Below are 24,861 nucleotides of genomic sequence, written 5' to 3' on the forward strand. Positions count from 1 at the left end.
TTTACCATGACCCTGGGGAATGATTAATGATAAACCTTTGCGCATACTTGCTGCAAAGCATACTGGAGCCATGACTTGGGGAAACAAGCATCTGTTTGAGCTCTTGCCGTCCCATTGCAACACGGGGAAGAATGAATCTCAAGTGACCAAAACCACCATGGAATGTATGTTTTCTTCAGCAGGAGAAGGTGGAGAAAGGGTATCTACCTCGCAATTTGACAGGGGCCACCCTGTGAGACAGATGCTGCGGAGGGGACAGTGCAGGAGCAAGCTGTGGGTTCCTAAAGGAGACTTGATTCTTTCAACCTTCACTTTTCTTTGCCTGTTGGACTTTTTTCTCCTTTCAGTAGCAGGGAGTCAGGCTTGAGGGGCGCAGCCCCTCCTGCCCAGCCCAGCCCAGGCACTGTAATTTTGATGCTTCCCTTTGTTAGGGCAGGTGGAGACGTCTTGCACAAGGTGCCTGAGCTACTGACTGATCCAACAGCAGCAAAACCAACAGGCAGCAGAGAGGAGCCCTGGGCTGAAGCCCACCTTGCCCTGGGCTGAAGCCCACCTTGCTGGGGCAGCGAGCGCTCGGCAGGGACCACCTGGGGATGTGGGCGTTTGCAGAGCAAATGCTGCGACTGAGAGACTTGGGGAGCTGTACCTGGTGCTTGATGCTGTTGCTTTAAGAGCAGAGAATGAGAGCAGCCTTGGAAAGGTAAACTAAAAAGCAAACCCAAGGAAGCAAACGGTAAAACAGCCCATGTTTCTGGGTGGGTTGTGTGAGTATAAGATTCCCTTTAGCAATCCAGGGGCTATCAGTTGCATTACTGTGATGGCAGCTCTATCCACCCAGCAGCTCTCTTATTTGAGCTATGTGCCAGTGTGGCACAGCCTGATTTTAGAGAGAAAACCCTGTTTGTAGCCATCTGCCTTAGCATCCAGACCTGATGTGGTACCCCAAAACAAACATGCTCTCAGGGCACCTTTGCTCTGTGAAGCAAAATCAAATTACTGGCAAACTGGGCTGCAGAAGAACTCACACAACCCACCCAACAAGGCAGATGAGCTACTTGGAAGCTGAGTGTGAATTTTGGACTATATGCCCTACTGTGGGCAGTGCGGCTGGCAGGGGTACCCCAGCAGCTCTGTCCTCCGAGCACTGCCCGTTGGCACATATGTGGTGGGGTTAGTAGCTGCCCAGCTGGGCTCCAGTGGATTTACAAAGGTTAATATCTCTAATCTACAGACATCAAAAGAGCGATCCACCTACTTATGCAGGGGGCAATGGGAGACCGGCTTTGCTGGTAGCCTTTGGCGCATCGATTGCACGTGATGCCGGTGACACCATCTTTACAGGGACATTGGCCTGTGGTTTGGTTACAGGTTTGGCCGGCGGCGCCCACGGGATGGCAATCACACTCTGTGGGGGGAACACACAACAAGAGGGTCAGGGGGAGAGGAGAGCAGGCACAGGCGGCCTTGCGACATCAGCGGGGAGCAGGATGAGTGCCGTGGGGTGCCAGCAGCTCTCACAGCACAGCTCCACCTTGTCCGCAGCTGGTGCTGGACCTCCAGCAAATGTCCCGTCCAGCCAGCGACCGCACTGACCTGAAACAGAGGTGGCATTTGGCAGAGGGGATACGTGTGGCTGTCACTTGGGCACAGGGGGGATAGCACAGAAAGGGGGTGGCCCAGCCACAGCTGGTCCCACTGTGGAGATGGAACTATAGCCAGGACATTTGCCCAGGGCAGTGAGTGCTCCCACAGGTCCAGGGAGTCAGCGTGGGCGTCCCTGCACAACGATACCTACGCACAGACACGGCAACGGCCTCATCCCATGGGTGCTGCGATCAAGGGTTTGCAGGACTTGAAGAGGAGGGGAGCAGGCAAGGCAGCATTGCCAGAGGACTCCGGGAGCCACAGCACCCACTGCCCCCACCCCAGCCAGCTTCAATCTCCCTTGGGCTCCCTGGAGCAGTGGCGGGGCTGTAAAGAAGAGGTACAAAATCAAGGAGCATTTCATCACCTCTTCAGCACATGAGATCTCAGGCAGGAAGCAATTGTTGGAAATTCATTTCATGTGCACTACAAAAAAAAAAAAAAACCACAAACAAACAAAAAACTACCAAAAAACCACCCTCCTTTCAGTGCTCTTGCTCGAGCCCTTCCCTGCTGAGCAGCATCCCTGGCAGCTGGCACCGCGGGCTCAGGAAGGAAATGCCCTTGTGGGATGCAGGCAGGCTGGAGGACCTGCTGTTCCTGGCCAGATGGATGGAGGCTTGACGGCAGAGCTGGGCAGATGTGAAGGGTTTGGCAGGGGATGTAAATACTGCACTTGAAATCATTCACCATCTCATTTCCCACAGTGGGACTTACCGGCGCAGCTGTTTGTAAAAAAAAAAAAAAAAAAAAAAAAAAAAAAGGGGGAAAAAAAATGCATCGGGGCTTGTTATCATCACTGCTCCAAAAGGATTATGGCCTCGCACATTTGTTAACAGCCCTGATTTCTAAAAGCTGCAAGCGCCGTGCCAGACTGTGGTCTGCCCCTGCTGAGCAGTGGCAGGGAAAGGCAGGAAAGCTTTCCTTTTCTTGTGCAGCATCCTCGGGAAGGAGCCAGCCAAAAACCTCCCCGGGGAGCACTGATCCTGCTGTCCTTCTGCCCCTCAGGGGAACTGCCTGCCAGCAAGAGGGTTTGGGGGGAACACCTGCCCCACTGCCCAAAATCGGGGGGGGGGGGGGGGGGGGGGGGGCTGGTCTGTGGGTCAGGACCAGTGCAAGTGTAGCTCCATGGGCTCCAGTGGCTGGGCTTGGCTTTCAAACACCCCCAGATCCCCCAGACTGAGCATATCACTCCCATGAGGGTTTGTGCTTCTTGGCTTGGCTCGCACCCCCTGGCTCTGAGACACCCTAAATCTGCCTCATCTGGGGACAGCAGATCACATCCCACCTTCATTTGCATTAGGTGTCCAAGGTTTGGTGTTTGGCTGGAGCTTCCCTCCAACCTGCCCCAGCACCATCCTGCTCCTGCTCCCTGCACCACCAGATTCCAGTTTGAGCTTTACTGGGCAGCAGGTCCCAGGCTGGTCCCCTTCCCAGCAGGGTTTGGGTGGTGCCTGGAGCCCCCCTGCACTGGGATGTCCTCTTCTCCCTGCTCTGGCCATCCCACCCCTGTGCCGCCCACCCCAGAGCATGAACAAACTGCCGCCATCCCTGGCTCAGCGCTGGGTGGGAAGACACCGAGCCTTGCCAAAACCTGATGGTTTTTCACACAGGAGGGGAAAAAACCCAAACAACAAGGCTTTTGCTTCTTTTCTCCTCCTTCCCTAACGCTTCTGATCTGGGGTTTTTGATTAAAAGCCCTCTTCTCCTCCCCTGCCTTGAGCTGCCTGTGGGAACCAGCCGCCTGCAAACCTGCCTGTAGTGGAAAACTTGCTTTTCTATCGAACCCAGTTTTGATTGGAAAAGTTTTAACATTAAATCAGCGTGTCTGGCGACGAGCGCAGAGAGCAGAACGATGTTTAGGTGGGAAAATCTGCACACTGCAGCCCCAGGGGATGGCTTCAATAATGCTGGGGGAGAGGAAATAAAAATACATTGAGCAAGGGCCTGAAGAAGGAACAGGACAGAAAACAGTTAAAGAAGAGCAGAGAGGCAGGAGTTAATACAAAAATAAGCAAATCAGGGAAGGGTTACACAAGAAGAGGCAAAGGGCAGGAGGATGGGGAGGAACATGCCTCATGTTTCAGGCTCCCCTCTGGGGCTGCGCGTGCTGGTTTCAGGCATTGCCTGCAAACCCCCATCCTGTGAGTAATCCTCCCCCATGTGAACGGATTGCACTGGTTTCAGTGGGACCGCTTGGATGAGAGGAGAAAGGCGGGGCGGGAAAGAAAGAGAGAGAGGGGGAAAAAAGCCTTCGTGAGGAGTAAGATTTACAGAATCAGGCTCTTGGAGGCCAGGCTGCAGAGCACAGAGCGCTCTTTTGGACACCACATAAATAAATAGCGATGCTGCTGCTTCCTCCCCTCGTGAGGTAATGCCTGAGCACAGCTTGTCCAAAGCTGCCGTGGTTATTTTTACGGCTGTATCTGTCTGAGGTTGTCTGCTCTTCTCCAGGCTGGGCTCTTGCGTGGGCTCTGCAGCACAGCTGTTAGCCGTGTCCGCACGGCACGCGAGATGTGCCCAAGGTTACAGAGTAGACAAGTGGCAGAGGAGGTAGGAACCACAAACCTCCCATCCAGGACCTTACCAGGAGAAATGCCTGGCTGATTGCTGACATGCCGTGGGGTAAATCCTCTCTGGGTGTAGGGATGTGCTTTCTGCCACTGGTACCCAGCTCCTGCTTGCAGTACAGGACCCTGTGAGTCTGGGATGACGGCCTTGGGCAGCAGCACTCCAGTTCCTTCAATGCCTGACCCCATTTTGACTTTTCTGTCTTCCAGAAAACTCTCCGAATCAGCAGCAACTCAACCATCCTGGCATGGAGAGGCAGGAGGTGGTCTAAGGAGAGTCTGCAGATGTACATTTGCAGTCCCTGTCCTGGAGGAACTGAACCAGTGCCAGTAATTAGGGGTAATTAAAGGCAATTTGCAGTTCCCTGGCCAGTGCGAACACTTGCAGCAGCAATTACAGGCTCTTCTTCCCCAGACATGGAGTAGCTGGGCTGCTGGTGGTTAATGCTGATTTTTCCAGTGCAGTTCAAATTCCTTTGGGTTGTAATCCCACACCGAGGAAAGACTGCACTAGAGTGGCAAAGGGGGGTGACTGGTGCAGACACCCCTCTGGCACCCTCACTGCCTTCCTGATAGGCACCTTTTGGTTCACAAAACATGTTTTCTTGCCTGGATTTCTCTGGGTACAAAAGTCTCTCCGTCACCCACCATCGTGCAGAATATCAGCACTTCCCTGCACTGAGCAAAGCAGAGACCATGAGGCACCAGAGCTGAGAAAACCTCACTGCTCAGAAAATGAGGGTGCCTAGGACATCGTTAGAGATAACGAGGGGGATAACGACTGATTTATCCTCTGTACCCTCATGCCTTGCTTAAAAGCATCTCACCACAGAAGAATGTAATGGTGTAGTGAGTGAGATGTGGAAGGAGCAAACAGGAATGATGTTGGTGCAAGAAAATGGTGAGTCTTTAGTTTGTTAGTTCACACAGCATCAGGAGGAAAGGAAATAACTGGGGTGATTTAGTTTTTTCAGAAAATCTTTAAGAAAAAATCTTTGATGAGTGACTGTGGCAGAGATGCCCAGGCATTATTAGTGGAAAATTAAGTTATTTCCTGCTTAAAAGCCTGGCTGTGGAGAGAAAACAAGGAGTGAGAATATATTCTGAGGTTTTGATGGGGAACAATGTAGCAATGGGTTTACCCAAAAAAGGTGATTTTTTTGTTTTGCTTTGTTTTCTTATATAGTAACCATGACCTGGAAAGCAGGGAGCTAACAGTGTTTCTAAGTGCCTACATTCAGCTTGGCTAGTCCAGGTGTGAGGAGACAGTGTAGGTCTTCTGTGATACCAACCCAAACTGGCCGGAAGGGCAAAGGGATAGCAGGCAAAAACCACTGTGAGGAAGGATGCATAATCAGAAGGAGGGAACAGGATGGCTCATACACACTGAAGGGTCCCAATTAACTGCAACCACTCCAGGAAAAGATCTAGGAGTCAATGAAACATCTGGCTGATTGCAACGGAGCTCAGAAGAGCAACAAGATGGTAGGTTGTATTATGAAAGGGGTAGAGAGTAACACTGAATATAATATCATGACACTATAGAAATCAATAGTACGTTTTCAGCTGGGAAACTGGAGTGAAAGGCACAGAGGCACCCATCTGAGGGTGGTGGAAAAGATTAGAAATGCCTTGCCAAAAGACGGTGGAGGGATGCCAAGTAATGCACAGCGCCGGGAAGGTCAGACAGGTGCTCCTCTTCACTGGTCCTTAAAATACAGGAACAAAGGGACATTCAATGCGTTTAAAAGGCAACCTTTTTCAATGATAAAAGGAAATGCTTCTTTGCGCTGCACGTAATTAACTCGTAGAACTCATGCTACGAGACACCATGGCAAAGGCCCAACAGGATTAGATAGGCCTATGAATGAGAACATCTGTAGTTACATTAGCTGGGATTAATATATATACAGATATAAGCACTCCAAGCCAGCTACTAACTGCCTGCAGTTAGGAAGAGATTTCCCCTGGGGGCATGCTATTGCAAAACTGTCTGTCATAGAGTTTTATATCTCTGTCTGAAGCTTCTAAGACAAGCCACTATTATATCTATTATATTAGAATCTGCTGAGGCAGCCCATCGCCTGCTTGAGCACAGGCAGCGATGCTTTTCCAGGCTTCAGCTGAGGTATGGCTGGTTGGGGGTTTAAAAATACCTGGAAGCAGATTTTAGGACCGTGTATGAAAGGATGCAAAACACCCTGTGAAAGTGGTTGAACTTGCTGGGATGTCTCTGGCCCACTGACAGTTGACAAATAGCATGACAAAAATGCAAATATTTTTCCACCCCTGAATTTTGGTCGGAGGTATTCCCAGCTGCTAATCTTCCCACACACAAGTGTTGAAGGATAAACAGAGGGATAAATCTCTAGGCTTAGCTCTCATCAAGTGTGACCTTTTATGAGAAGGTACCTGAAAGGACCTGCATTTTTGGAGAATTAGCATCTTCCTGTTCGGGGGGAAGCTGTTTCCTTGGGAGGTTTTCAGTATGATCAAAAATCTATTTGACTGAACAACAGAAAAAGGTTTGAATTCATGGGCTATCCGGATTTCCTCTTGTCACACTGTATTTGCAATAACATACGTCGCAGGGCTTCCAGATTTAAAAGGCCAAGCGTGACCTCTTTGTGTTATGCCATGCACCAAGCAGTAAACCAGCAACGCATTAAACTGGGAAAAAACACCTGAATTTTCAATAGTAATTGATGAAGGCTCCTGTATTGAGGAAGAGCCTTCTTCAGGAAATCACACTCACTGTTGAGTATGAATTTAAGTCCCATGTAACCAATGTGCCTTAGGTACACGTTAATATAACCGTGCTTACAAAAGCTTTTCCAGAACCATGGCCAAAACTGCCTCCCTTTGGTTGCTTTCCTTCTTTCCTCCAAAGACTCCAGCTGGAGTAAAAAATGCAGCTAAGCAAGATTTCTGCTGGAAAAAAAAATGCACCAAAATCAAGCTTCTTGTTTGGATACTTGGATTCCAACAACAAAGAGCAAAATGTCAAAACAACTCAACCTAAATTTGCCTGTTGCTTCAGTAATGCAGCCCACATCATCCTGAGGCAGTAAACATATTTCACCTGGTATTATGTTTTAGTGTTTAGAGGTATGGTTCAGATATTATTACTTAAGCAAGCTTTTTCATCGTGGTAGAGTTAGGTTTTTTTCCTGCTCCACTGTCTTTAGTAACTCTGGTACTTTAAATTCTGGTTCCAGTGAACGCATCTGCCCAGGGAATGTGTGAGAAACTCCTGGGCTGGGGCTGGTAAGGTGACCCCAGCCTTGAAGCTGTCCCAAAGACCTGACCTGGGCAGGCTTTTCTTAGCAGATTTGCTCTGGCTCCTGTCTTTGGGGGAAAAAATTCAAAACAAGTGGTGCTCCATCCTTTGGAGACCTGACCTGGTTATTTGTCCGTGGGCGAGGAGAGTTATGACCTAGTATCTGCACACCTGAGTAGCGTGGGGAGGTTTATGCTGGCTCTGGGGATGGGATCCTGCAGGGATGGGTGAGACCATATTTAATGGCAGAGCATCTCCACCATGGGTGGCATGTCCTGCAGATCCCACAGATTTATGTCACGGGGAAAAGAAACTGCGGTATTTAGTGTGTACCCACCCAGTCTGGCCCCAGCTAGTTTACTAACCAGAAGCAGAGGTTGAAATGTCTCTGTGTTAACTCTGAATACTAATAATGCCTTTAAATATTAACTGTTAACGGCTTTGCAATGAGATCGTCAGCTTGTCTGCGATATTGTGCACTGGATTTACTTCTCCAAAGGATCGTGTTCACGCACAATGTCCCTCAGCACATTCTCTTGGAGATTTAAAGGTTTCTTGCCAGCAGAAAATGAATTCCCCCTTTTATCGGGCAAAGCCAAATAATCTCTTGGCGTTTCACAGTGTCCCTCCTCCTGTGCCGCTTCTCAGGGCTCTCCCATTTCTTCCTCCTGAACTGGCACTCAGGGAAGCCAAGGGCTTTGGCGCCCTGCAGTTTGGGCCAAATTTCACAGATTAGACCTTGTCTTTGTCTTCTCCGTAACAAGTAACAGACGGGGCCCACAATGCCTCCACTGAGCAAGAGTCGCCGCTAATCCGGAGGGGGCTTTGAACCACAGTAATAAATCCACTTTTTGGGCAGGCACACTATGGGCAAGCATTAGTGATACAGACAATAAGACAATTATGGCAGCACTTTCCAAAATGCTTGAAAATCCTCTTGTTAAAAAATTGTTAAAAATTCCCGTGTCGTCTGGGAGCTCCACCTTTTGGGTGATCGTAGCGGAGCTGGAGAAGCCATGAGGAAGTGTGGTGGGGATGCTGAGACACCCAGGGATGAAGCACTGGGGCTTCCTTCTCCCCTTTTTGCTGGCAGGACTTGGGTTTTGTCATGAAGGATGTCTTCCCTTTTATTTTTCGGTTGAAAAATGCCAAGTCTGCTCAAAGACCCCCAGGGGCAGCTCTGGCCAGGCACAGAGCAGCTTCATGGGGCACAGCCCCTCAGCACTGTGTCCCCATGGCTCTAAAGCAAAATAACTCAACCTGCTTTCATGGGAGACGTTGCCTGAGAAAGAGTGGGTTGGAAAATACTTTTATTAGGGGTGGGTGGATGGAGGGAAGGCAATCATTTTCACCCCCTGATGCATTTTTAGCCTGGCTCCTGAGGAAATGAGGTTCCAATGAGGTTCCTACAGACGTATTCTTCCACTAATCATATTTCAATCAAATCTGGCAGTGGAGCAAAAGTCTCAGAGATAATGAGGTTGCCACAAGCCTCACAGAATGAGGCAGCTGGGTAGATGGGGGAGAAACTCTAGAAAAAGCTCGGCAGAGGGGGATCCCTTTGGTGTGCACAGCCCTTACCAGACACTAAAGCATCCACAGTGGGGAGAGCCCCCTAACACCCCACCTGCAATGAGAGCTCCTGGGGCACAGATCCAGGCCACCGATTTGTGATGCTCTGAGAAGTGTACGTTCAACTGGAAAATCTCTCTCTTTCTATCAAAAAAGAGCCTTTTCATTTGAGTATGCCTAAAATCCCAGAAGGGCACATGGGTGAGCGGGGCTGAACTTTGTTTTAGCGCTCAGGATCTAAGACCCTGGTGGACTTTTCACTCTCCAGAACTGATCTGAAGCAGGAAAATCTCTCAACAGTTTGAAAATATTTACGTGGAAAGCAAATTATTCCTTTTCTTTCTCTTGGAGTTATGCGAAGGTCTGGCTGCACAAATGAACTTTTGTTCTTAGTCTGAGACTTGTGATGGAGAACTGGGGTTTAGTCTGGCTTTTTTTAATAGGGTGCGAATTCCCCTCTATTGTGTCGCACTCTGCCGCTTCTGAAAAACCACAGTCCGAACCTGCCCTTCAGGATTGCTTGTGGGTGTATTTCTGCTGAAAAACCAAACCCAAAACACAGTTTTGAAGGTGGTCAGCCCCAAATTCAGCCAGTAAATCTCTCAAGCACCATCATTGCAAGGATGGGATTTTTTTCAGAAGTGCAGAGCTCCTGTCAGGGAGTCGGCAAGTTTTCCCAGTAAGCTAGATTGTCCAAACGTCTGACGTGAATTTGGGGCTCAGCTGTGAGCTGTATCTCCCCTCTGCTGGGGGGGAGGCTTCCAGGCTGCCGTGGAGAGCTCAAGGTCCTTTGGAGGGTCTCTGGCTGAGCTTCCTCCATCACACGTCTTGGCTCCCTAGAGTCAGCAGAGCATTTTGCCCTGACCTCTGTGATTCCCACACAGTGCTGGAACTTTCTGCCATGGCTTTTATCCTTTCTGCATGCTTTTCCAGCTCATCTGTTCGCGGGGCTGTTCCTCTCTCCCACGCTAAAAGTGATGAAGGTCTCCCATTGCGGCGGAGATGCAGCTCATCTTGTCACATCCTCCTGGGAGGTGGTGCTCTGGGTCTTGGTTTTACTCATTTGGGTGGAAGAAGCAACTGGTGGGTGCTTTTGTGGGAAAGAATCCACGGGAGCAGGACACACTAGGCATCACCAGGGCGCCAGCTGCATCTCCCGCAGGAGCGGCTGCTCCTGGCCGGCTGGGGGATGTCAAGCGGACACATCAGCGCCGTGCTCTGGGGTCTGTGCTGCAGGTCAGGCCCCTGCCCAGAGAGATGCTGTCTTGTTTGCATCCAGGGGTCCTCCCAGATGTTTGAAGCTATGTCAGAAGCCCCTTCCTCACCTCCCCTTCCCTAACCTGGATCTGTTTCAAATTTGCCTTTAAATGCAAGTTAGTCTCTACCGATCTGGCAAAGCCTGAAAGATGCTCCCAGAAGCAAGGGGAGCTTTGCTGAAAGGGCCCTGGAATTGCCAGTATAGCCTTTTAGAGGAGAACGGGGGGCTCAGACTAGGAAGCAGCCCCTGCCCTCAGCACTGCTGTGGGGATGGAGTGCACAGTTTGCCCAGCCCAGCGGCCCCAGGAGTCTGAGCCTGCAGGAGAGTCAAATCGTGTAGCAAAACACGCCTGGGTGGGAGCAAGATGTGAAATTACTGACTTCCCCGGAGCCTGAAGACAGCTGCAGCTTAAGGAAATTTTTGGCATGGAGGTGACTGTGCTCTGATCTTATCACCAGGCACAGACAGACCTCTCTCTCTTTCTTCTTGTTTCCCTCTCATTTATTTGATTTTATTTTTTTGGGCTTTTTTGGTTAATGATCTTCTACAGCCGATTTCTGGAGACTGTAGCAGACCAGAAACCCTCAGCATGTGCACTTCATCTGGGATGTGGGTGGCAGAGCCTCCTTGCCCATAGCGATGCCCCTTGGTGCTCTGCCAACTCCCCCGGGTGGGTTTTCCTACCTCTCTGCTCTCTCCGAGCATCCAGGTTTCAATCCCAGACTGCCTAAAATATATTCCACTGAAAGCAAATATCTTTTTAAATGTTGCTGATTGTGGGAGGTGGCCCTGATCGTAAGCCAGAGAGAGGAGAAAGTCAGCGATGAGCTTCTGGGAAAGCCAGGCAGCAGAATTTTTACCTTCGTCCCAGTTAATTTGCACCAAAATGAAAAACCAGCCCCAATACTGGAGCACTTCCAGGGGCAGATACACAGAGGAGCAGAAAGTACGACTGCTTCAGATCACCAGTGGCTACAGAGATCAAACTGGAATGTGATTATCTGGGGTCCCTAAACTTGTCCCCAGTGCATGGCATCACTCCCGTGCACTGCATGGAGGTGGTGGAGCTGCCCTGGGCTGCGGGAAGGGGCTGTGCAAGGCTCCGACATTTGGTTTGTTCCTTGCTGATCAGACTTAATTAGAAAGTCCTCGGAACTGGAAGGCACGCGGGGAAGGGAGAGCAGGATGAAGGCTGGCACAAGGAGCCCCGTCTAGCTTGAAGCAATTAGAAAGTGTCTCAGTTGCTGGGTTTGCTGCAGGAATATTCCACTGCTGCGATGCAGCAAACTTCCCACTCTGGCTCACGCAGAAATGGCTGCTCATGTGTCATTAAAACCATGGATGTTTAAAAGCTAGCATGGCCAGGTAGACATCTTGCATTGAGCTCAAGGCTTCATGTAAAAAAAGAAATTGCTCCTTTTCCATGTTTTCACACTACAAACTCCAAACAATTTAAGAGCTTCTGTAATAGTCATGTCCTTTCTTTGTTTTGGGACCCTTCCAGCCCAAGTGGGTGACTGGTGCAGCTATGCCTGGGGTCCTGGAGGTGTCCTGGAGGTGGTGGCACTTAGTGACAGTGGCACTCATGCCTCCTGTGCTGCCCCAGGACACTTCCACACAGCAACTTGTGTGCGTGGGACAGCCTAAAGCTGCTTTTCTATAAACTTTCTCCGACTGGTTTGTGTGTGCCTGGGGGTTGTTGATGACAAGTTTTAGATGTAGAAACCATAAATCAGTGCTTAGCACTTGGAATAATATCGATCTAAAGAATTATGGGGCCTTGGGGAAGGGGGTGACTAAGGCATAGCCACTAACAAATGCAGTACAGAAATAGAGCTAGAAAATTGTTCTTGCAGCAGTGGAAGAGCATGCCCTATGAAGAAAATAAAGTCTGTGCTTGGCAGATCAATGCCTTGAAAGTCTGGACTTTCTCCAGTGATGTGATTTCTCAGAGGTGACCAAGTCTGGATAAAAGAATCCAATCCAAGCCCTGCCAGCACTACAAGTTGGCTCATCTCTCATCTAAACGGTAGCTCCAGCTGGTCTCCGAAGAGGAAGAAAATGAAGGGAAGGAAGTTTGATGATTAAGGACAACTCCCTGGAGGGAATTAATAGAAAGTATGACCTTGGACTTTGCCTTGTGAAACCACAAATGAGCTGGACTAGAGATTGGCATCAAAATGAAGTTGCCCTGGGGAGAGGAGCATCTCTTTTAGGGTGCAATTCACTTCCTCCTAAGGTGGACACCAAGGGTAGGTCTCCTGCACCAATGATGGACACCAAGGGTAGATTTCCTGCACTGATGCCCAGCAGCAATGGGGTCCCTGCAGTGATAGAAGGGAGCCTGTGGGAACTGGTACTCACTGCAGGTGAGGAAAGGCTGGGGACAGGAGCCCTGCCAGGAGCCACCACTGGTGGTCCTGATGCCCCAGAGAGCCCTGGTTTAGGGCATTCAGCCAGACCATCCCCCTGTCTTCAGGATGTGTTAGTTGTGAGCTTGCCTACCCCCTACCTTGCTGTGGATTTGGGGACCGTGGTAGCAGGGGACATCTGCGAGGCTGGAGGGATGCTGACCACAACTGAAACCTGCAGAGATGTGCCATGGACAGGCTGATCTTTCTGTCCTACGCTGGGACATGGCCCATTGGATACCAGCAGTGGGACACCAGTATGCTGGTGGCAGCGAGCCTGTCCTCAGACCCTGCTATCTAACGTGGGGTTTACCCCAGCTGCCTCCTGCACCCCAACTTCTCCGTGGGGCTGCAGGCAGCAAGGGAGGTTACATCTCCCCTGGCTTCAGCCTTGTGGAAATGAGTTCTCTGCTCTAAGCTGGTCATGCAGCTCCCTCTATAGTCAGTGGAGAGAGACGGGGGACTCATCCCACTGTCCCCGTCACTAGTGACTCTGCTCTTCAGGCAGCACAAGGAGCCAAAGGGGTTCAGCTGTGTCAGTTATATCCCCCCCACCCCAAAAGCCTGCAGCTGGGTGGGAAAAAACCCTGCATCTACACCCATGAAATCAGGGACTGGAGGCTGAGCCCCTGGGGACAGCACTCACCCTCTCTGCTTGAACCCAAACTGTCTCCAAAAAGCAAATGGCAAAGACTTGAGCCTTCGCAGTACAAGCCAGTACAGGCAGGTAGGCTGGGAGGGATCCTTTTTTATTATTTTTTTTCCCCATAAGCCATTAAATAATCCTCCAACGCAGATGGAGAAGTCTGCCAGGCTCGCATGGGCATGGGCTGCAGCAGCGCCGCGGCGGCAGGTGATCCTTATTTTTTACCAAAGCATTGAATCCTAATGAATGTGACCTCTCCGTGTGCCAAATCCTGCCCCTCCACAAGGGGTTTACCCTGGCAGCCTCAGCACAAGTGCATTCATAACACGTATCATTTGTCATCTTTTCATCAAAAAGTGTGTAAATCCTTCCCCCGAAGTGCAGAGCTGTTTTACAGCCAGGCTATAAAATCCTGCAGAGTCTCTGTTCCAATAGAATTACATTAGTGCCAATAATCTGGCAAATATCAGGAGTGAATTTAATCAAAAGAACTAACACCAGGGCTCTGATTTACAGCAGCTCACGACAGAGTGGAGCGGTCAGAGGTTTTCAGGACCCAGATGTGGAATTTCACTTGCAACATCATTTGGAGCAGAGGGAAAGCAGAAGGAATGGGAAGCAGGGCTTCAGCATTTTGGGAACTCTTCACGCTCTCACAAAAATCAGTGAGAAAAGAGGAACAATTCACCCTTGTTCTGAATTTTAAAAGATGAACATGTGACATTTCTGATATCTGGGGTTTTGCTGTTTCTCAGGGCAGCCCACACACCTCAGGGGTGTGCGCAGGACCAGGGGTTTGATGGATGTGCCGGAGCAAAGGGCACCCTACCCTGGCACCCGCTGGGCGAGCCCATCCAGCCCCGTGGCACAGGACCAGCACCACCACTCGTCCTCCAGTGCGAAGAGTCCCTGTCTGGGGCCACGCAGAGATCAGTTACGTGGTCTGACCTCAAAATGCCGGGGGAGCCCAAGCCCTTGCTTGAGTAACTGGTGTCCCTGGGTTCGCCTGACCACCCACCCACAGCAGTCACAGCCCTTCAGCTCCCAGCTCCTGCCTGGCAGGCTCTGGCACGCACCCCGTGTTGCCACTTCATGCAATATCTCTGCTCCATCTGTCATCAATTCCTTTGCATGTGGTTTGCAGACTTCATGCCATGCTCTGCCTGTTGCATGGCTCTGCAACAGGGCATCTCTGATCACTGACAAATTTTTTGCTTTTATCGTTTTTCTGAGAAAATAACTGGAAGCAAATGCACAGGCAAGGGACATGGCACGGCTGCGTCACTGCTAACCATCAGGGTAAAAGTCATCTTTAAAGTCCAACTTCTTATGCCTTCACCTGTGCTGCTAAGACAACTTCAGATTGTTAAAAAAAAATCTTTTAATTGAAAATCATTATAGATTTGACTGTTAGAAAACCAACCAGCCCTCTGCCAGGGCAGGAGGACACTGTCCAGCTCCGCTTTCAGCTCACCTTTTGCTGCCTGAGACTCACACCATGCCCTGCAACATGTGCAAAAGTTTGGGGCATTTTTGTTTTTCTCCACATTAAAAAAAAAAGTAGACATTGTGCAAACATTCCTGCAATGTGTTGTCTTTACATAAATACCAAAACCAACCATTTAACACAATGCAACTCATGCCTCTATGATTTTCTGATGTTAGATGCATTATGACTTGAGGTACATAACCCAGCACACAGGATGGAGCGAGAGATGAGGAACACAAGTGAGAGGAAAGGTAGTTTAGCTGGATGTGTCTGTTAGGGTGGATTAATGAAGTTGAATTAATACAAAATTCTCTTCAGCAGCTCTTTCACGGACCATTTGCTGTGAGTTCGCCTGAGCTGACGCACGCTTGCCAGGGTGGTTGAGCGTGCTGCATGCTTCCTTGGCAGCTCTATCAGCTCACAAGGCACCGGTGCTCTGTTCTATACATTTGTTTAAATGTGTTACATGTAGGACATGAGTGGAGCAAGATGATGGTTGAAAGAATCAAGTCTTATAGAGCAAACACAATCCACTGGGTGAGATGAGACATCAGGCAGTTGTGAGGGAGATGGCAGATGCTACAGGATGGTTAATTCCTTAATTCTAAACACATTCGGCCGAGATGAGACTCTGGGAGAGCTTTGCCCATCGGCAGATGGCTTGGTGAGATGATAAATTAATATTGTTATCAGTGGCGAAATGGCTGAAGTTGTTAGATGGTAGGGCTTGTTTTTTAAAAATGCCTGTTTTCCACAATTATTTCAGAACAGTCCCTGACTCAGGGAAGAAAAATAGAGGGAACACAAAATCCCCTGTGTCATAAACAGAGCTCAGGAAAACGAGGTTTCAAAGGAATGCCTTTGCAGTAGGAAACTTCATTTTGCCTGCTTTTGTATAGGTCGATGGATTACGCCAACAATAAACCATTCCAACTACTGTGAAATTGTGCTAATAGCCTGCGAGTTGGGGAGCTGTTCATGCACCAGCATATTTATTACATACCTTTGTATCTGTTAGCCCCAATAGCCACATTTTTGTTATAAGCCATGGGGGGTTGGAGAAGCATTTAAATTTGGCGATCTCAAATTTCAACAGCAGGAGCAGTTGGAGAAGGCAGAGGGATGAGAAAAGGACAATTGCAAAGAGCATTTAATAGAGCAAATGATGCATCGACTGGGAACTTCAGCCTTCCAAGGTGGTGGAGTGCTCCGCCAAGGCCAGCACACATCTTCCTGAGTGCTTGCTTGGGGAAACCGAGGCACAGCATGGCTCTGAGGTGTCCTCCCCGTAGGTACCACCCGCCACCCGTCTGGGCTTTTTGGGTAAGACCAGTGTGCTGTCAGCCATGGGGAGGTTAGCCAGGGTGAGGGGCCAGGGCACAGCAAGGATAAATGGGCAGCAGAGGGGGAGCAGGGGCTGCCTGGCCGGGGAGGAGAGCTGCGAAAAGTAGGAGTGAGGAAGGTCCTGGGAAATGCCGGGGTCAATGAGACAGAGAGGGTTAAGCATGGACATCGCTGCCAACACAGGGCAGGCACTGCCTTTTCCTTGGATGGAAAAGCTGGGGATGGACAGTGGACAGAGTCCGTCCTACCCTCCAGCCCAGCATCCCCTCCCTGCTCCCTGTGCCTATCCCAGAGGACTGGAATCCCTATGGATGCACAGTGACCCCACGGCTGGGAAAGATCTCTCTTCTCTTCCAAATCCCACCACATCCCCAGGAGCCCTCATGCTGAGGAGGCAGCTGGGATAAGCCAGAGCCCTGGGAAGGAGTTAACTATGCTTGGGGAGGGGTGGGAATTCCTCCCACTGCCCTGGCACTCCAAAACCCTTTCTGGGGAGCAGGAAGGTAAAGGAGAACCAGGCTCTGGCCACCAGAAAATGCCTCTGCGAGCCCACCACTGCCTGGGGGTGACGGGTGCCAGCCTGCATCGCTGCCTGGCCCTGCTCGAGGAGAGCCCATGCCTTCACAATTTCCTTTTGTTTGCCTCAACCTAATGTGCTGTTACTTCAGCTGTGACCCGGCCGTGAAAGCAGAAATATGAACTTTATTACGACACATATCCGCCGGGACCGGGGGGCAAGGCGCGGCTGCACGCGGCAGGCAGCCCGCTGCTGGAGCGGGGGTCCCGTTGGGATGCTGGTGTTGGGGAGGGCACGGACGTGGCTCAGCCCCCCTGCACCCCTGCATTCTGATGCCTCAGACCCCCAAAACAGCAGCTCCTCTCCACCCCCCAGAACCACGGGTTGGGTTCACATCCCACCAGCCCGCACATCGGCTGAAGCTGTAGCTTGTTAGCAGCCCCAGTGCAGGGTGGGTCGAAAATGTCTCATTTAAATAGTTTTTACAAGGTGAAAAAAGGGGGAGTAGGGCTGTCTAAAGAAGCAATTTCTTTTTCTGCTTTGGAAAAGAGTGTCTGTTTTCAGTGGAAAGAAAAAAAAAAACAACCCCACCATGAAGAAGCATTTTCATTAAAAATCTGAAAATGCTGAAGACCCAAAGCTTTCCAGCCAAAAATACCCAGCCCAAGCCAAAAAGCTTTTCGTTTCTTGTTGAAACGGGTCTTTAGAGAGCAAAGAGCAGTAGCTTTCTGTGGGAAACCCCAGCATCTTCTAATCTGGCTTTTGAATGTTTGCTTGATTCCTTTAGCTGTGTCTCAGGTTCAGGATTTACATGTCTTCCAGCAGACAGCTGAGAGTTAAAAAGTTCATTTGCAGGGTTTGCTCTTATGCTCCCGCCCCAGCTGAAGCCTCACTCGCCTTCTCATCTACTGCAGGAGAAGAGGAAACCTCAAAAAACTCCACTGGCTGAGCTCAAAATAAAATTGTTTCCCATTTTACCGTTCTCACCTCATCCTGAGGAGGGAACTGTTTTGTGTGTGGGTTAAGCAGGGTGAGGGTGGAGGGTGGGAACAGGAGGCACGGGCTTGGAGGAGGCCGATTTACAGATGCTGCATCTAACCCCATACCTGAGGTTTTCTGCAGCTCTGCCTTTACATGTGTGATGACCAAGTTAGCTCTGGCTGTCAAAGCAGAGGAATTGTGGTTTGTAGGTGATAAAACCTGGAATAATTTGAAGTCGTCCTCAGCAGCGAGGACTTTTTGTATTTCAGTGACCTTGTCCTCACCAGGAGGGTGGGAAGACCAGGGAGAGGTGACAGCAGGGGATGTGGGGGCAAGGAAAGTAATTTCAGGCGCTTGGTTTGGGAGAGAGAGAGGGGCAGGAGGACTTCGGTGAGAGCAAGAGCTGTAGAAGCAGGAGTGGCTGGAAGCCGTCGGAGAAGAAGGAGCTGTGTGGTCCCGGCCGTCCCGCCCCGCCCCGGTACCTTTGCAGGCCTTGCGGTGGGAGATGGGCTTGCTGAGGTCCCGGTAGAAGCCCTCCTTGCAGTAGTGGCAGTGCCGCCCGGCAGTGTTGTGCCGGCAGTTCAGGCAGACGCCGCCGCTCTTGCGTCCCGACAGCTTGTAGAGCTCCATGTTGAAGCGGCACCGCCGGGCGTGCAGGTTGCAGTTGCAGGCTGCGAGAGGCGAAGAACAGAGACCGTCAGCATCTGTGCTGGCCATGGAGGTGCCAACCCTGGAGGAGCCTGTGTGCGTGGGGGTGGGCACCCTCGAGGTCCTGCCTGGGATGCCCCACCACAGCAGCGGTGTCACAGGATGGGATGCTCTGGTGGCACCTCTGGCTATGGAAAGCCAACTGCTAACCCACCTCCCTTCTCGACCAGTGCTATGTGGTGAGTCTAGCTTTTGGGAGGGGAAACTGAGGTCACTGAGACCTCATTTCACCATTGTGACTTGCAGCAAATATGCCTTTTGCCTCCCCTGACTTCATGTGAATTAAAAGCTGGGTGCAGGCAGGGCTGCAAGAGCAGGAAGCCCATCCATGGCAGAGAAACAGCAACACACAACCCCCCCAGCTGCTCCTCCAGCTTTGTCACAAGTGCTTTGCCCCTCATCCGCTCTCACACTGCTCAGTACAAAGCACACACACCACCACCCCCCGCTGCTGCAAAATCCCCTGCCTCCCAGCACCCCAGGAGCCCCCTCTGCCTGCTTCTGGGAGCAAGGAGGTTTCCAACATCACCTGCTCAACCTTCCCACTCCCACCAGTCCCGACACACGTGTTGGAGCTCCAAATACTGTTTCAAGACCTTCCTAGCTAGCTTCTTCCTCGGCTTTCCCTCCCCATGCTTGGTACTCAGCGCACAAGGTTCAGTTGCACGCCTGCAGCCGTGGACATGCCGATGAAACCTCACCTCTCCCACGGATCTCCCACCCCACCACCGGGACAGGATCAACCTGTTGCCTGGTGGGGCACATACCAAAAAGTCCCCCTCTGTTTTGATTGCATGTGCTGGGACTGAAGCTGCCGGGAGATGTCCAATTTCTCCACCATATGCAGCCTAATGTCAACACGGGGACTATTTCAACAGGGGGCCTGTGCAAAGGACAACTTCAGGACTTCAAAAGCTCAGCCCTCGCCTGCCTCTCCCCAGAGCTGCCACAGGAACATCAAGAAGCTGTTGCTGGGGCTCTGTGCTTTGCTGAGAATTTTATAGCTTGTTTTCTTTTCCCTTTGCTTTTATTTGCTCTTCACCCCCGAACAATGCATCTGTGCAATGCCAGCCCGCAGCTGGGCCTCTCGGCTCGGCATGAAGGTGTCACGGCTCTGGGCTTGTCACCTTCCTTTAGAGCAGAGACATCTTAATCTCTCATTCCTTCCTGTTTACCTTATGGTGCTTGCCCAAGACAAAGACATGCTATATTTGCTTAATTATCAAATTTCAGCCCAGAAAATTACAGTGCAGTTCCGGATTATTTATTAGGAACAATCCCCAGCTAACCCACGGCATGAAAGCAAAGGGGAGAGCAAAATCCTTCAGACGGGTCCGACCAGCAGGATGGAGACTGCTCTCTCCATGCTCTGCAATCAGGATTCCTCTGGCTGGCGTGGTGAGGCCCCAACCTCATGTCCCCATCAAACGCTGGCAGAGCAGGAGAAACAACCACCAACACACTAATGGCATGAAGAGTGGTCTGACAGCAGTTTGCTGGCTGTGGGAAAGTGAGATTCCTGACACCGAGCGGGGCCTCTCCTTAGATGATCCCACTAGCCTGTGGGTGCATTTGTCATGTCCCAAAACAGGAGAGACCATCAAGGAGAGCAGAGACACAGCTCCTGCATGCAGAGGGAATTGCTGCTTTTTAGATCTGGCTGGTCCTGCAGCCACATTTGCAAGCGCACTTAGACAGCCTGTTTGCATCTAAAAGCAGCACAGGAGCATACGGTGGAGAAGGCACCGGGTGCTTTCTGCATCTCCCCCTTGCAGGTTTTTCCCTTCTGCCTTAACCTCAGGAAGAGAACTTTGTGCTTTGCTAGCCACTGTGGCATTCTTTCCTCTCGGCATGCTGCGCGGCCACGATGGCTCTGCTGCAGCCGGTGCTGTACACGTAGAGGTGACTCTTGCCCTGCAGAGCTCATGAGTTAAACTTTCGGGATGGAGGTGGGATTTTTAGAGTCCTGATCCTTGTTTTACAGATTGGTGAGCAAGATGTTGAGGTTAAACCCTTTTCCTGGCCATGCAGGCGCAGGGCTGAGGGCTGGTTCCTCCACTCAGGGCAGATGGACCTGCGGAGGGGTGCACCAGGGCTGCAGCATGAAGGATGTGTTCTTGGCTGTAGCTCACCACACAGGCAGCACCTGTACCAACGGCACAGCCTCGGGACTCAGCTCAAGCAGAGGAAAAAAGGATTTAAGTCCCTCAGTCTGAGGGTTGTCGTCCTGACTGTAGCCTGTGACCACGCAGGCACATCTCCACCGCTCAAAACCTCGAGGCTCACCAGCCACTCTGCCTTTGGTGCTACAAACCACAGGATTTCAGTCCCTGGTGACAAACGTGAAGAGGCATTTCTCCAGGGGGTGGCATGGCCTCAGAGAAGACCTAGTTCTTCCTGGAATCTGGCAGAAAGGCATGTTTTCCGAAAAGCATGAAAGCTCACCTCCTCCTAAAACTGGACTTGGTACTCACATATGTTGCAAGATTGCATTGGCAAATTCCTTTTTAAAATTCAAAGCTGAGCCCACCCGAAGAGTGAGCGAAAACCCTCACATTTCTTTGGGTTGCTTGATAGCAGAAATGTTTTTGCAAAGCCAGGAAAGCAGAACTCCTGGGATTTTCTCAAGATCTTTGCAAATATTTCCTCTGGTCCCACCAAGGCAGAGCTGCATGGGAATGTGAAGGACTGAACGTGCAGAGCTGCTTGCAGCCCTGCTCCCAGGATCGGTTTTGCATTGATCTTCCAGGAATGGGAAAATCCAGCGGCTGGAGAAGGGAAGAAGCTGCAAAGAGCTCCCCAGAACAACCATCCCTGTCCTCATCCAGAGCAAACAACCTTAAAATTGTGTATGCCTCAGGGTATAAACCCTCCCAGGAGGGGGTGAATGAGCTGGGTGAAGGTGTGGGCTGGCTGAGACCCTCTCCATGCTCAGTGTCCCTGCACTTGGCCTCCCTGCGAGCTCCCCACAAGCACTGCAAGCAGCCAGGGCACAACAGCCACCCTTCCCCCATGAAGTCTTTTGGCTCTGACAGCTTAGCCTTGGCTCTGTCCCCACCTTTCCCTACACTCCTAGGTCACCGAGTACATCCACTGGGCACTGACTGCCTCCTAACCCCATGCACACGGGTGTTTTTCAACCATCCACTCGCTCCTGATCCACCTGTTTGTGCAGACAGAAGAAGCCAAACTGACCCAAGGGTTTTAATTGAAATTACTGTCTCCTGTACTCACCTAGAGTGCCTGGGTCCTGAGTGGCCAGTGCTGTGCACCACTGGCCACCAACCAGGGCTAGCTGGCAGCTCTGTCTGTAACCTGATGTGTTTGGAGATGTTTAACTGGAGACACTTGGCCTGACTGAAGGAAAATAGCCATCCTTTTTTTTTTTCTGACAGTACTGCACAGGGATGGAAGAATTTGGGCGATGCAATATATGACCCATCTAGGCGCCAGAAAGTCCTTGCTGGAGACAAGGCTGGGACATGTTGTGATGGGATACATCGCGCTGGTGCTATAGAAAACCGGCAGTGGGGGCTGGGAGCTGCAGCGTGCAGCAGTGCCTGGCTACAGTGCTGTCACTGGGAGCCAGCCCCTAGGACTGACTGGGACCGAGCAGCAGATCATGGTGCTTTTGGACCCCAGCTCCGAATCTGTGCGTGGTCCCCGGGTGCTGCAGGCAGGGTGTGCAGCTCACCCGGCCGCATTTTCCCTGGACAGAGGCGCTCAGGAAACACAGCTCCCGCCCAACCTCTCCCTCGGCCGATGGTTAATCCCCTGCTGTGCTAAAGCATTTTGCCTTGTTCCTAACATGAATTGGCCTGGCTTTAATTTCCAGCCAGTGCTTCTTGGTTTGAATTTCCCTGCCACAGTAAGTGGCTCTTTAGCAACCCATCTTTTCTTTCTATGAACGCCTTCACTGGCTGTAATAAAAATCAACTCCCGATTATCGGCATCACCTACAGTCCCCATGCCTTGCTTTCCACGCGGTGGAGGAGACACCCCTGCACGGGTTGCAGATCCAACCATAGGCAAAACATGTGCCAGGTGCTGAGATCTCCCCGATGAAAGGTTTTGGCTCAAGTTGCTCGACTAAGCTCGGTGTTGCTGCCTCCTCCTCTCTTCTTTCCCTTATTTTGCCAAGGACCTCACAAGCCTTTTGTTCGCTGACTTTATTGTGCACAGATGTAGAGAGCTTCATCAAACAGCCTTTACCTGGGCCGCCAGGCTCCAGTATGAATAACCAGAAATCACTTAAATGCAGATGTTCAGAAACCTGGAGAAGGTCTGAGCAGGAAAGAGGAAAGCTGTAGTTTGGAGCCGGGTGAAGAAACTACAGCAGAAGTACCTCCACATTAAAAACTGTGTCTTGATCAATTGGATCCATTGAAGAAGGTCAAGGCGGGCAGGATTTTCCATTTGGGAGAATGAAAGGAGATATGTGAATGGAGGCGCAGGCTGGAGCTGTGCGGTGGGAGCTGTGGTTGTGGTCTTTTGTGCTGCCGCCGTTTCCCCCGGGCCCCGCATCCCAGCGCCCTGCATCTCCCAGGACGCATTCCTCTCCGCGGTTTTCATTCAGCAATGACAATGCTGCCCTTTCAAAAGACCCCACCCTTCCAAAACTTATATTTTGGCAATTTTCAAAATGCAAATTGCTTTTTAAACAAACGAAAACCCCAACACATTTTGTTTTAATTTTTGCAAACAATAATTCAGGGGAGGGGGGAAGGGAAAGGGGAGAATAGAAGAAGCCAGGGGCTGAAAGTAATCTCTAAATTTGACTTGAATTTATGTGTAGTCTTAGTCTCCTTAAAATTGTCCTTTTCCCAGATAAGTGTTTCTGGGTTTTTTTTTCCCAGAAAATTGCTAACTCAGCCTGAGCCATTATTTCTCTTCTGCAGGAGCAAGCCTTGCACGCATCGCCCCAGCTGCTGAGAGGGACACTCTGCCTGTGCCCATCTGGGGAGGGGCTTTGCTCCCAGGGGACCCCTGGAGATATCCTCAGGGATATCATTTTTGAGGGCCGTATTCGTGAAGGAAACAGCCACCCTTAAATCAAAGAGCGGGGACAATGGAGATGGAGCAGCCAGAGCCAGCGGAGACCTGTCTGCTTGCTGGACTGGGAGGTAAAGAGAAAGTGGGAGGCAGTTGGAAGGTGTCCCTGGTCCCCTACAGCACAGCATCCCTTCAAGCTTGCTGCTGGCTGGTTTGAGGTTTTGGAGCAGCTGGCATGAACTGGAGCTGTGGGATGAGCTCCTGCACCGCTGCATGCTGCCGGACTGCGCTGGTCCAGCACGGGCTGTGGTGCCTGGGGCTGCCAGGGCTGCATCTGGTGAGTGATCCCGGGCAGTGTGGATGTCCCCTGGGGGCCATGGATGCTGCCCAAGCTGGGGAGAAGGTTTCTGTCCATGCTTGCTGCAGCAAAATGGCAAAGCAGAGATGAACACTGGCCGTGGCAGCAGCGAAGTCCTGAACAGTACAGCCACCACGTGTGGCCCCGGGAGCTTGGAGCCATCGGGACTGAGCAGCCGGATCCAGCTCTGCTTGCATGGCAGGCGGCCCTGCGCCCTCCCGTGTGGCTCAGTGCCACCCACCACAGACCCAGTTGGCCGACACTGAACAAAAACGTTTGCTCGGGAAAATTCATTTGCGTGCGCTGTTAAGTCTGAGTAAGGAGGAGGATCGGAAATTGGTTTGGTTTGCTCAAGCTAATCCACTGAAGGGGAAATCCATCGGGGTGTTGTGGCTGTGAGAGGGAGACGCAGGGTCTGCGCCAAGCCCCAGGTCTTCCTGACGGAGCAAAAAGATGGAGGAAAGTGTGTGGACACACCACAAAATATGCAGCTATGGCTGGCATCGCCCACGAAACCAGAGCCACAAACCTGGCTTGCAGCAAAAGCAAGTGTGCGCTGGTGGTGGGGGAAGGAAAGCCCCATCCTTGCTGATGCATCCCAGAGACCCCCCACCGCTGGGGCTGGAGGTTTTTTGGGCAACCACTCGCACCCTGACCTGCTCCCCATGAGGCCAAATGCCTCTCACCCCTGTCCACCCATGAGAAACACCCCTGAAAGCAAGGAAAGGCCAAACTGCAAATGCAGATGCAGCAAGAGAGGGGGATCCTGGGGAGAAACACACTGAGAAAATCTTCCTGGTGGCACAAAAAGGCATTGGGGAACAGGAGACTTTTCCATGCGTGAAAAACCTGAGGAATGGCAATTCTGTGGAAAAGCATTAGGCAAGATGGCATCAGAGTGACCCAGAACCTCCCTGGGGATGCTGCATACCATTTCCCACTTTGCCCAGTTCCCAAAACCCTACATGCCTCAGTGACCAGGAGGCCCTGGAGATGTCCCCCTGTCAGCGCTGGTTCTGCAGAGTATAACAACGGTCTGCAATACTGAAGCCCAAGATGGTAACAGCAACATTAATGCTGCCTGATATTTC

At 51.1% G+C, this 24,861-nt stretch overlaps 1 protein-coding gene and 1 long non-coding RNA gene across 3 annotated transcripts in view; one reads left to right on the plus strand and one right to left on the minus strand.

The window, feature by feature from the left end:
• The window catches only part of NTN1 (netrin 1), a 103,096-nt gene that overhangs the window by 30,354 nt on the left and 47,881 nt on the right, over window positions 1-24,861 (minus strand). Inside the window, exons 2-3 of one of the 2 annotated variants that reach the window (XM_005236216.3) lie at window positions 18,195-18,383; window positions 1,256-1,405 (exon numbers count right to left, since the gene is read on the minus strand). In XM_005236216.3, the coding sequence (XP_005236273.3) occupies window positions 1,256-1,405; window positions 18,195-18,383 (339 nt within the window). The remainder of the gene's footprint in view (window positions 1-1,255; window positions 1,406-18,194; window positions 18,384-24,861) is intronic. The other variant, XM_055797872.1, reaches the window with a different exon arrangement.
• On the plus strand, window positions 2,774-15,012 carry LOC129783950 (uncharacterized). The gene is made up of 2 exons (XR_008746158.1): window positions 2,774-3,788; window positions 4,425-15,012. It is a non-coding gene; the product is annotated as an uncharacterized LOC129783950 (long non-coding RNA).

Source organism: Falco peregrinus, chromosome 2, assembly GCF_023634155.1.
Source record: "Falco peregrinus isolate bFalPer1 chromosome 2, bFalPer1.pri, whole genome shotgun sequence".
Lineage (NCBI taxonomy): Eukaryota > Metazoa > Chordata > Aves > Falconiformes > Falconidae > Falco > Falco peregrinus.